Source organism: Musca vetustissima, unplaced genomic scaffold (assembly GCF_032173495.1).
Source record: "Musca vetustissima isolate MV318-11 ecotype Yass unplaced genomic scaffold, APGP_CSIRO_Mvet_v1 utg108089, whole genome shotgun sequence".
NCBI classification, from domain to species: domain Eukaryota; kingdom Metazoa; phylum Arthropoda; class Insecta; order Diptera; family Muscidae; genus Musca; species Musca vetustissima.
In genome coordinates this window covers 38030-51733 of record NW_026884424.1, presented here as the reverse complement: position 1 = coordinate 51733, position 13704 = coordinate 38030, and the positions used below count along the sequence as shown (strand labels likewise).

General features: G+C 35.3%; 1 protein-coding gene across 1 annotated transcript; it reads right to left on the bottom strand.

Moving 5' to 3' along the window:
- Positions 1 to 785: 785 nt before the first annotated feature.
- Positions 786 to 13452, bottom strand: LOC133331430 (translocation protein SEC62; the record flags this gene model as incomplete). The annotated part of the gene is made up of 3 exons (XM_061539821.1): positions 13411 to 13452; positions 1092 to 1940; positions 786 to 1028 (listed from the first exon to the last, which is right to left on the bottom strand). Coding segments are annotated over exons 1-3 (1125 nt in total), but the record flags the coding sequence as incomplete, so codon positions are not given.
- Between the last annotated feature and the right edge of the window lie 252 nt (positions 13453 to 13704).

Genomic DNA, 13704 nt, shown 5'->3' with positions numbered 1-13704 from the left:
AAGCTGTTGTTGTGCCATATGTTTCCCTGAAACCATGTTGGTGGGTAGCAAGAACGAAATGCTGTTTCAGATACGGAAGCAATAGAGACTCTTGAACCTTAGCTACTGGTGAAAGAAGAGAAATCTGGTCCAAATCGGACAAATCCCATTTGATATTTACAATTCGTTTTAAAAACGAAAAATTAAACGAACTGGAATAATCTTGTGCCAGACTTCATGGTTTACAATTTACTTCACATTGTTATTAAAATATAGCGAAGAGAGAACTGACATAAATTTAATATTACATATCAAATTCAATAAGTTTTTCCTAAGAAGCAAAAACCATTTACATTTTTTATAACAAGTTAGTAAGCACTATTAAATAGCCAATAAATGATATATTATTTCAAATGTGTTGAAAAACATTTATTCAATAAAATAATAAATATATTTTTAAATATATTATTAATTTATAATTAAAAAAAGGACAGACATGCATTCGTTAATTATAATAATATATAAATACAAAAAATTCGAATCAGTTATAAATTAAAAAGGAAATATCAATTTAAAAGCGATTTAAAAGAGAGGAACACATGACCATATATTTTTAACTAAAAAAGCAGGGGCAGGGAGTTTGGGTGGTTAGCAATTTACAACATTTCACTAACTCTATATTATTGGAAATAAATATTGACATTATTATTATTAATTATTTTGAGATTCTAACCAATAACAAATGCTCACCATTTAGCAGATTCGGTTTCTTGTTGGGCCTCATTGGCACTACTGCTGCCACTGTGTGATTCTTCATCCTCATCATCGTCATGTTGTTTACCACCAACATTGCGATGTCTTAACAGAACATCGGCATCATGTTCCTTGATTTCATCAATTTTCTCCGGTTCCAATGGTTCAGTGTCGGGAGCTGCATCGTCATTGTCTTCATTATCGCTATCTTTTTCTTTGGATTTTTTCGATTTGGATTTGGAACCTTTTTTGGATTTCGAAGATTTTTCATCTTCTTCGGAGGTTACATATTTGCTCTGTAAATCAATCAAGATAACTTGGTATACAAATTTTTTATAGAGTATTTAGTTTACACCTACCTCATACAAAGGCCAGAAGGAGGCAAAGAAACCAACATCCTCTGTCAAATTGGGGAATATCCACAAATGCAATTTGCCACCCGTTACAGCCCAGACAATGGTGAAGATGATCAAACGCAAAACGGTCAGAGCCAAAATGAATACCAAGAAACCGGCCGCAGCCACCGATAGATAATAGACACCCTTGCGCAACATTGGCGGCCACAAGGGGAACAAACAAATACCAATGGCGCCCAGTAACAAAACCAAACCATATATCCAGTAATGTATGGGGATGGGATCAAAGATCCAGACATATGCCTCGGAGCCATCGACAAACACCTGTTCCGGATGCATATCCAAACGGATTTTACGTTTCTTTTTCTCTTTCTTTTCACCGGTAGCCGAGGTGCCACCATTCTCATCACTTCCGGCACCATTATTGCCACTCAACTCACCGGCATCTGCCGCCGAATCTACACCTCCATCTTTCTTTTCTTCTTTTTGTTTTGTTTCCTTTTTCTCGCCGTCTTTTTTCTCTTCTTTGTTTTTGCCCGCTGTTGATTTTGCTCCGCGAACTTCTTCTATACTAATTGGTACCTTTTTGGCTCGATGGAAAAATTTATGCTCCAACATAATATCAAGAAATTCCACCACCTGTTCACGGCTTGTAAACAATGGTGTCGAACCTTCGGCAAATTTGGATTTCATGAGAGCATCAATGGCTTTACTCGATGTAAAATATTCTACATTGTGACTTAAGAATTTGGTTTTCTTAGTTTTGACATTTTTCTTCATCCATTTGGCCACTTTAATTTCATCTTTGGATGGTTTTTCGACAGGTTGTTCTTCGCCAGGACCAGTGTATTCCTGGAAGGAAAAGGAAAAAATTAATATTAGTTTTTCGATATAAAATTTGTCTGTTTTCTATATAGTTGTTGTCGATCTATCTCCCGAAAATAATAACACTGTGAAATCCTAAGAAAACGACGGAAAGAAGGCTGAAACAAAAAACGGTTATCTGAAGGAATTGTCTTCAAAGCAATTCTCCTGGGAAATAAATTGCGATTCTCTTCTGCTGCTACGAATGGTGGCTGGTATCCGAGTGTAGCATTCCTACAGTATTATTTTATTTTTTGAACAACTGCATCTGCATGAATGCCTGATAGTCTTGTTGATGCAGTAGTTCATGATTGTACCTTCTCTTTCTCTAACATGATCTTCGTCTCCTGTTGCATTTCTCCCGGTGGCATTCTGGCAGGGCTTAATATTCTTCCACAGCATATTACATACATTCGCGAACCATACTGGTGCCACATTGCAGACCACTGACAGTCCTATTGCTTTTATAAGAGACCAACAATGTCTTCTTTTCAGGACCCAAAGTGCTGACGGCCAGCGACTTGCGCACCTTGTTCCTACTTCTCAGTTTATCGAAAATAGCAGTAAAAGTGACCAATATCATGGGTTCTGTAATCAGCTCTCCATTGACCATTATGTTCATCGGGAGGTCCTGTTGACTTGAATAGAATGTTATTTCGCCCTATGGTCTTCAGGGATCGCACAACGAAAATCGTCACGTTCATTGGTCAAAACCATCGCCTCTGCTGAGATGTTAGGTCAGGCAGTGGCGATTTTCCGGAAATTCTTCTCAGCTACCAAAATCTAACGGGTTTGGCTAGAGAAGAAGCCTTTTACTGTCCAAAATAGCAGGAGAATGTTTGAGTAGGACTTTGACCGCCAGCTGAATCACAGACGATCTGTTGATATCCTAATGGAATGACGTATTGGATGCCTTCACTATAGCGCCTGAAGTTCTGACAGATGTTTCGCGGAGGTGGATCTGTCATCACTGTGTGATATTGGCATGCCAGCAGGAACTTTCTAGTCAACAACATTATGTTGCTTGATTGACAGCATTCTGGTCTCCTCGTGGAGTTGATCGACGCTCCTCATTTGGACACAGCCCGTTACAATTCGGAATGCATTATTTTTGTAGTTTGCAAGGATCTCCAGTGTGTGTCGCTATGGATAGAAGTCCAGAATTGGGAGGTATAATTAAGGATTCGGATTATTTGGACCTTCAATAGAAATGTCAAGTTCTAAATCGACTTCTCGCTTTTTGCTCGATTTTTGGCACGGGAACCTACGAAGGCTTGCCGACTATAAAGGTAGTTGGTAAGCCAAAGCTTGATATCACTCGGAAGGGTGGATTTTGCGATGTCGGATATGAGCTCGGAATGCAAAGCCGTTGTTCTGATATATGTTCCCTCTGAAACCATGTTGGTGGGTAGCAAAATCTTGGCTACTCTAAAATCTAAAATCTTGGCTACTGCTTGGAATTTATACTGCAGTGGTTAAGGTGTTCTAACTATTAAGAGGGCCTATGCTCAAGGACTAAAGCATCTACTTCAGCGCTTAGCTGCGGGATTCTGTTGTCAGCCCTTGCAACATTGGTTGACGTTAGTAGAGGTTTCTTCTTTACTCAGAAAAGCTTCGATGTCAAAATGCCTAAAAACACCTTCACTTTTATTTCAATCAGTAAGTTTACGATTACCACATATCTAAATACAGTTGATGTAATTTCCGCAGCAGTTGAAATGTGTCACTCACTTTTAAATCGTTGATTTATGATGCATTTGGCACTGAACAAAGCTGATGCAATTGCGACAATATTTTCCATTCAGTTAGTTTTTCTCTATCGAGTTGAACTTGACGATCAAAGTTTTGCAATTCGACGCATTGGTTAAACGGCGACCCATAAGACATACAGAGCTATGTGGCTTTACAAAGTTTGTATGTCGATAATTTGCAGTTATATTGAAGTTATTTGTCTTGATCACTCCAGGAGCAGTCCTTTTCACACACCTAAAATTGTTCCCATGGCATACGCATGTTTTTGTGCAACCCGCAGAAGAATTTTCTTAATTGTTCACAGCGCTAAGTTGACTGGCAACATTTGTGTAGCTCTGGGAACCTTGGTTTGTATTCTAAACGGATTCAGATTGGGTATTTTTTAGTTTTTGTCGATATGAACATATAATTTTTTCCAATATTTCAAATATTCTTACATCCTCTTCATCGTCATCATTGACCATATTCAAATCAATATCCAACAATTCATCCTCTTCCATACTGTCGTCAAACATAACGGCCCGCTTTGGTAACAAAAAAATTAATTCCAAATTTTCAAAATACAACCGTTATGAGAAACAGCACACACGTTTAGAATATAAATTAACTTATGGTAATGAGGTGGAGCTCCAAATCAAACGAAGAAAAACTTCACTGCAAAAGTGTTTTGAAACAATAAACCAGGCTGTCACAGGTACTGTTGGAGGTGGTGGTGGGTGTCGACGAGGCGATAATATTGGTTATATTTTTAAACCATATGACACGTTGTCGTATTTACTGCTTGATAACGAATATGCAATATAATGAACGTTGTAGAGAAAATTCTCAAGCAATTGTTCAAATGAAACAATTATTAAAAAAACAAAAACCACTTTTATATTTGAACAATTGGTTTTGGCTTTCGAGTTCGTTGCTATAGTTCATAAGTGTTTCAAAAAAAAAAAAAAACAAACAAAAATAAAATTGGGGATATTAACCGGTTCATCTTCGGGCACTACATTATAGCCATCTTCATCCATTATTTCTTCAGCTGACATGATGATGTAGTTTTTTGTATATTTTTTTTTTTTTATTTAAATTTTAGGAGTTCTTCTTTTTTCTTCCTGAAGAAAGCAACAAAAAAAACTTCAATGATCGCGAAACATCCAAAGAAGATTTGGTCTTTTTTTTTGCTTCAATCACTGTTGAAATATTAAAACGTAATATGGAGGAACTGTGTTGAACGCTTTGTAATGTTTGAAAGTAATCACTGAATCATGACCAAGCTGCCAACCAGCCAGCCAGCCATAAATCCAACAAAACAGAAAAAAACCCCACTTTCCCAATACACACAACCACACTTGAAAACCAACTAAAAAACAACAACAACAAAAATAAAAAGTAAAAAAATAATAGTAACCACAAGAGTACTTAAATCAGAATTGATGTTTACTCTTCACATTTAAATCTTTGTGCTCTCTTGCTCTCCAACTGATTTCTATATTTCTCTATCTCTTTGAACAAAATCCAATGCAACTCCAAATGCATGCACAGTAAATACACAAACAAACAAAAAACTTTCTCCACAAAACAAAACTTCCCCTTTTACCATAAACAACCATACAAACCAAAACAACAACAAATAAAAAAACAACAAGAAAAAAGTTAAGCTCAAACAAGTGCTTGATAGTTGTGTTGCTGTTGTTAGCGCATACAACTATTGTAATGATCATATGTTTGGTGGAGCACCTGACAGAGAGAGAGTTGTTTAACAAAACGAGTGGGAGAGAGAAATGTAGGGCCCCCTATCAGGGCTGCCATATTTGCCGATTTATCGGCATTTTGACGATTTTTCACCCTAAAAATTGAAAATTCCGATTTTCCGATTTTTGCCTCAGAATTGCCGATATTTCAACAATCGACACAAATTGTCTAACTTTTTAATTTAATACGGCGTTACCATACAAACATATAAAATTGGCAGCTTTAAATCATTATAACTATCGGCGACTCGCCGCAGCCATTTTCAATGGCTTAGATATCTGCATTTTTTGTCAGTATTGTACTCTGTCTAGTTTACATTTTACATCGAATAAGGCAAATCTTTAGACTCCGAGTTTAGGGAGTTAAACTTTCTGAATTTTGAAGAAATTTTTGAAAATGCAGAATATAATTTAAAAAGTTTTTGGAAAAAAATTTCCGAAATTAAACGTGGGGACTCCAATTTAGCTTTTCCAGTTTTTTCTAAATTTGTACCAAGAATTATGGTTCTTCCCCACTCCACAGCAAATGTGGAACGAATTTTTTAGTCAGGTAAACCTTAACAAAACTAAAATTAGAAGCTCACTTGATAATGATTCATTGGAAGGTATTCTTCATTCTAAATATTACCTCAAACTAAATAATTCAAATTGTTTTAATGTCAAAATTGATAATGAATTACTAAAATTGTGTAATAAAAATATGTACTAGTTTGTAAGTTATTTTTATGATCTGAAAGATCTCATAATAATTACTATATTTTAGAAAAATCTACATTTTTTGTAAAAAAATGAATCTTTTATGTTATGTTTTTTTATACAGAATTGACTTTGTTATCTTTTTTTTTTTAATGTAATAAACAATATTGATTTGTTATAAACCAAAAAAATATGAATTTACTTATAAATTATATGCTTCCGATTTTTTGCCGATTTTTAAAAATACAAATGCCGATTATGCCGATTTTTTTCTGAAAAATTTACGATTTTTTATGAAATTTAACTGGCAGCACTGCCCCCTATAATCAAATCAACAGAGAGCGCACGTAATTGTTTTCCCATTTGTTTAGGCATGCCAGACACAGTAGGCAACCGAGCCATTTGATAGGAGAGTAGTGTGTTAACGTTTTGTAGAAACTAGTTTTAAGTGACGTGGTCAAAAGCACCATGTGGAACAAAAACAATAACACAACTCTTTTAGGCCAAGATTAACAGATATTATTGTGTCTTTGGGTTACTTTTTGTATTGTGCTGTGCTGTGGATTTGTAGGAAAAAAGAAAACGGGGAAAAGGAAATAAATGTGCCACAATGAAATGACGTAGAAACGCAAACACACACATAAATAGGAGATAGAGAGTACAAGACTTTTGTACACAATTAACCCATTGTGATGGGGTTGATTTTGATATTTTATAGAATTGGATTGGAAAGTGTGCCCAAAACTCCCAGTAAAGTGCGGTTAAAGCGAACTAGTAGGGACCAAGCAAATGAGTTCGTTATAGAAGAAGTACGTTATAGCCAACGTAATAAATTTACTTTTGTGCTGATTGTCATCGTTAAATATTTTGTATATTTAAAGCATGTTCGTTATAACCGAATAAAAATAAATGAAAACTGAATAAATAGTTCGTTATAAAAAAAGTTCGCTATAAGAGTAAAAATTTGTATGAGAAAAATCTTTGGGAGCAGGAAATGTGTTCGCTATAAAAAGTTTGTTATAACCGGTGTTCGTTATAACCATACTCCACTGTATAACCAATTTGTTTGATAAACGTGCGCAAAATACCTAATAAAGGGGTCCTCTTATATGCGACCCCGAAAAATAAGTCTACATTTATAGAGTTTAGTAAAACAATTATCTAATCAATGAGAAATATTAAAATACAGTCAATTCGGTTTAAAACAGTGCTAAAACTCGCCAAAATAACAAAAATTGGGAGTTACCTTTATATGGGAATATTAGTTTTGATTGGGAATCACAGCCAATTTGGTTAAAAAATATGACAAAATTTCCAAAAATATGTAATATTGGTTGTTGTTGTAGCAGCTAGTACTTCTGTGTATTTTTCTATTTTCTTTAACCTGGTTCTGCCTCTAACTCCAAATTCAGAAAGGCTGCGATCTGTATTGGTTGACCTGTATTGGTTGAGTCCATCCAGATCTCAGTTGTGCCAAGACCACTCTAGTTTGTCGAGGTAGCTGCTGCTCTTCTGCAGCTATATCAGGATGGTATTCTGCGTCCGTGTGAAATCAATTCAATCCTGCTTGATAGGCCTGTTGATCTAGAGGCTCCCTTTTACACAATAGGCTGAGGTGACAGACGTTGGCCGAGTAAGACTCGGGTCGTTTCGGATCGTAGACCCCTCTGTCGTTTCCACGACACGACAGTTCTATAACACACAAGCAGACATTATATATATGTAAATATTTACAGGAGCGTACCCATTCTGATATTGTTAAGTATTAGCATTACCACACGACAGGGTGGTACATCAAATTGGACCAAATTCAGTACGCTGTGCAACAGGGAATTATTGACTAGTAACTAGTAACATTCTTAGAGGATAATATAATAACTTGGAGTATGGACCAAATTCAGTACGCTGTGCAACAGGGAATTATTGACTAGAGGATAATATAATAACTTGGAGTATGGACTAGTAACTATCTACCTCCAGCTGGTCTGTCAATAAACACAAATGGATCCAAGATTAGTGAAGACAATAATGCAGATGTATTGACGAATTTCAAAATCATTTGAACGGTGTGACTTTATAACGAGTCGTTCCTACCATCTTTAATGTTGAACTTTTTTCGAAAAATATTTTTCGAGAAATTATCTAATTAACACCTCCGGTTTGGTTTTCTCCACCTGTGTACAGCTTAAGTTATTTCGAGCCTATTGTACGTTACACTCATTCCAAACTCTCATTGACCTTTAGTAGTTCGATTTCGATTTTTCTTCGCTGACGACTACCAATCATTCTGAGATATTGAATGGCTTAATTATCAATCAATTTCTTCATATACTCATATACACATTTATACTATATGCATATTACGTGATATGAAACGAACAAACCAACACATCCCACAGCAACTTGACCGATTATCAGCGCTGAACTGTAAAGCAAACAATTCAATGCTAAAAATATGACGTTTAATTTATCAATTAGATTTATTTGGAAAAAGTATTTCAGAATAAAAAATTACCATAGACGATTGAGAGCAAAAATAGTACGAAAATAAATGTTGATAACACATGGCAATAGGGAAATCTAAATGAATTGTGAGGTTGTCTGAGGAATAGAACTGTGCTATAAAAGTTAAATAGGGGAAATCACTCTACTTTTGTTTTGTTGTTATATTAGAGATTTAGTTTAGTCGTTAACGTAATTACAAACAGAGCGTAATGAATATCAGGGTTAGAAAAGTGAAAATTTCTATTCAACAATATTTAGGTACACATATTTGAAAGATATAGGACCTACAAATCCCAATACAAAAGCCTCATGCAATGTACATTGAAAGGGATCTGAAAGGGAAGCTGTAAGAATTCATCCAATATAGTGTTCCGAAAACAGTATTACGAGATTACTTCGAGCTCACTAGAATTCGGAATATCTTGTGAAGAAGTTCGAATATATTATACAGAGTTATCTAAATATCGAGTCTCTATAGGACTTAAGCATATACCTGCGATACCACGCTGGAGTGTTATGCGAATTCGTGCCCATCAGTGTATATGGTTTGCAGTCAGGGTTTCGAATGTAGACGAACTGAGCCCAATCGATACCTAGGCGTCTCGATGAGTATTAGGTTTAGTTACCTTGCAATGGTAAGGAGGTTATGCCATGGTTGACGTCATTTCCTCCATAAATCAATAGAGCCCTAAAGCTTTGTAAACCTGCCGAAAATCACAACACATTTTTCGACTGATGTTGGTATGGTTGATTTGGCATCCTCAGTCTCAGATGTCACAGGCGCAAATACTCGAAATATGAACTCGGATTCGGACATTGCGACATAAATGAACAGTTGGCCCACAAAGTGAATCCGTCTTCAGCTTCATTGAGGAATAGGGCAGCTTCCGTCTAAGCCAGGAGAGCATAACAGCTGAGACAAGGGATGATACCCTTATGTCAGATGAGAAGGATAATGCTTATTTCACTGTCATCAGTACTCTACCCTGCTGTGCCTGCTGTGGGCTCTTCCGAAGCGGAACCCGCATCAGATACGTCGGTTTCAGTCGACAGACCATCATTCCTGAGGCAAACAACTACTGAAAGGACAGAAGTTAAAAGTTAGTGCTTCGAAGCAACTTTGGAACCCTCGACTGAGGCTCCGGCACCCAGAAATGACAAGCCAAAAGAAGCGATGGATAGAAAGGCGTATAAACACAAACTTTATGAAACCTTTGAAATATATACAGAGATTCGAAAATCCGAAAAGTCCGAATATATGATTATACACTTTATTGAAATACGAATACACGATTTTTAGGTTCCAATTGATGAGGGTATGCGAACATGCATGGTTTCGTGTAAATATAAAATTTCAAATCTATTTTATCTTTATAAGGTTTTTAACGAACCTGAAATGCCAAATTGCAGTCAGAACCAGAAATGACAAATTGAAGCCTTTTTGGTTCGAAAATGCAGCTAGGCTACCAAGATTTATCAGTATCATTTTTAATATACACTCCGCAATTACGTTGGAGGGTAAACGTGGGTAGACCAGAGCAGCTTCCACCGGGCCGAATTTTTTATACTCTCCAACACGTGGGCAGCGTTCAAAATTCCTTAAGTCGATCGGCACATTTATATGAGACTATGTTATGGTATTATATGATAGTAGTTTGTACGTGATCCGAAAAAAGGTGTTTCAATTACAGACACTCTAGTTGGAAAACTTAGATGGAATTTTTTATTTATTTATTATTCACCAGGAATCCGATATGTCAAATTATAGCCACTCTCATGAGGAAATTCGTTTAAAAATGTTTTATTATTATTAAATCTTTATTTTGTGATGAAAAGCCTAAGGGGCCAATAAATTATTACAATATGCTTCGAATAGTAATTTGTAAATTAACATTTAAATTATTAGAACTTAAAAGTAAATAATATCTAATTAGGAAAAAATACACTTATGACACTTCACAAGGGAAGAACTACTCCTATTAATACCTCGCTTGCGAGGTCATAGAAAAAAATTTGAAACTAAAAACTGTCCCAACTATAATATCAGCGGCAATTACTACCCCTAAATATAAGTATTTTTTTAGGTAGATAAAGATAGCATAGAATATTATTCTGCTGCTCATTGAAATAAGACAAGAAGCTTATTTCGGTATGATGAAATGGTTACATTAAACCTTTTTAAATTGAAATGAGCAAGAAATGATCTGTCCATGTGAACGTCCAATCTTGGAATTGTTACATTGGTGTTTCTAGTGAATCTTGAAAAAATAAAGGAACTCGCCAAAAAAGAGGGACATTGAGATTTGCATATTTTATAGAATAAGGAAAGACATCGGATATTAACAAAATTATTAAATGAAAATCCTATAAAACGGTGAACGAACGAAGAAATGTGATAGTAACGGTTAATACAATAAACATATTTGACGACGCTATTAAAAGCCTTTTGAACTCGCTCCATATTATGCATGTTAGCACCAGAGTATACCTCAAAATAGTAGAGGATGTTCGGCATTACAATAGCATGGGCCATTTTCACCTTAAAATGGTGAGGTAGAAAAAGGTCACAAAGACCGAAAAAAGCGGAACTTTTAGGGTATGTTTATATCCAAATGTTTTGCCTATGTATTCACCACACAAATTTGTATATAAGCCTCATTGGTTGTAAAATACGCCTAAAGTCTTCAAAAATGTCGAAAATGGAATGGTAACGTTCTAAGAGAGGTAAAATCAAATTAGAGTGAGTTTCGTTGAAAAACATGCCCAAACACCCTAAAATATCGAATGAAGGGTGTACCCCTATATAGGGCACATATAGCCGATAACATAGGCCAATATTGATCATTTTTGGTAAAGAGATTTTCTAATCAATGAGAATCAAAAATATAAAAATACAGGAATTTGGTTGAAGCACGTGTTCAAGATCCCCAAAATACCACCGAAGTTTGGGATGTAGCGTTCCCTAAAAAATAAAACAAATATTGTTTATTTTTAGTAGGAAAATTTGCTAATTCGAATATGAATGTGCTCAAAACACCCAAAATTTGATAATTTTAGTAGGGACATTTTTCCAAATGGGATGTAACTTTATATAGGGGCTTCCCTAAAAGGTCGACCAATAGTGAGAATTTGAGTGGGAAGATTTTATACCATAACACAACCCAAAATAAATTACAACCAATTAGATAGAAACATGTGACCAAGACCATCAAATTATCGATTATTGTGTGATACCGTTATATGGGCTACCCCGAAACATAAGTCAATATTGATTTTTTTTTTCGTAGGCCGATCTGACAGTTAAAGTGAATCCAAAACACCAAATTACAAACCAAAATTCTGTTGAAAAACGTGTTAAATCCCTCATGCCGAATAATGGGGGGATACCCTAAAAATAGACCCAACAATTAAGTTGAAAAACTACTCAAAAATACCGAATAATTAGGGTACCATTATGGGGGCTATACCAAAACGTGGACATATATACCCCTTTTGTAATACCAATCATCCTATGAAAAATATCAATGCCAGTGAAAATTTGCAAAGCTCTATCTCAAATACTGCGATCTCGATCGTGATTTCAACAGGCAGATGGGCATAGAAATTTATTCTGATCATAAATATAAACATTTTATCGGGTCTCCAGTGAGTATTTCGATGCGTTGCAAACCGTGGAGGATATATAAAATGGCAGATGTCAAAATCGGATACGCCAGAAAATCTTATTTTTAAATACCTATAATTGCTTTGAAGACTGAAAGGCTTTGGCCGGATCGGACCATGTGATAGACTTAAGCAAAAAATCTCCAATTGTTTCACAAACAATACACAAATCCTCCAATCGAAAAAATATGTTCAACGTCATAAGTTGTGTTTGTAATTCTTGCCTCCTCCTGCGAATCACAGACTTCACCAAAAATAATAATTAAATCAGACAAAGAGCTGATTTGTTCGTTGGGTAGGTAATGATTTCTAAATTTAAACATGATGACCCAAAAAAATTGAGTGTCACCTCAGACAAAGAAACCTTAATTAGTTTTCCATGTGGGGATCCAATACTTTAACAGAAAACAGACACTTGGTAGGCTGGTAGGCAGGCAGCAGGATACAAACAAAGCAAAATGAAACCAAAATAAAAAACAGCAACTTTGTTACACACACAAACACATGGATTGACGGCATACGTACACATCAAGAACAGGCCACATGCATTAACTGTTGGGGGGTTTTGTTATTGTTGTTGTTCCAGCTCTGTTAATGAAACCCACAACATTGAAAACATTAAGCGGCATTCAACCATAACAACAATTAAAAAAAGATAATTATTTTATATGTAGAGTACACATTTTTCTTTTTCAAAATGTTAATGGAGACAAAAATTTTTAATTATTACATGGAAAAACTATAACACCAATTTCCCCCACAAATGATTTTTACTGTTTTCCGATTTCTCCAAATGAAAAATGGATAAAATCCATATCGCCTTCTTATCTTTTGCAATAATTAACAACAAAACCCTGGACAGCCGCAATTTCAATTAAAAACAATAACGCACTCACAAAAATACACAAACAAAAACAATTTGGCCTTTTTTGTTATTTTGGCACCGTCATCAATTCCATGATAAAACAAGAAAAAAATACAAAAACATTTCCCCCACATCACCGAACCAGATTTCAATTTCGTAGGTTCGTGGAAATTCTGTAACATATTTTTGCTGTCATCATTTTGATGTTCGAATTTTTTCACACTCCGTAGTTTACCTTGCGTTTACGGGAACGTTTCTTCTCCGACATTATTTTAATTCAATATTATTATTAGTAAAATTTAAATGTTATTTTATTTGGCAATTATTTTTTTGAAGAGTTTTTCACTGCGTGTTCCTTTTTCGTGTTTTTTTGGTGCAATTCGGCTGAATTTAACTTGACAACTAGGTAGATGTAGGTCGACTTTTGACCTTCTTATTGGATATTATCGTTATTTGTATGTGATTAGTAGGTAACGTAACGTATGAGTTAGTTTAACAGGTTGTGAGTTTTATTAACCCTACAATGATC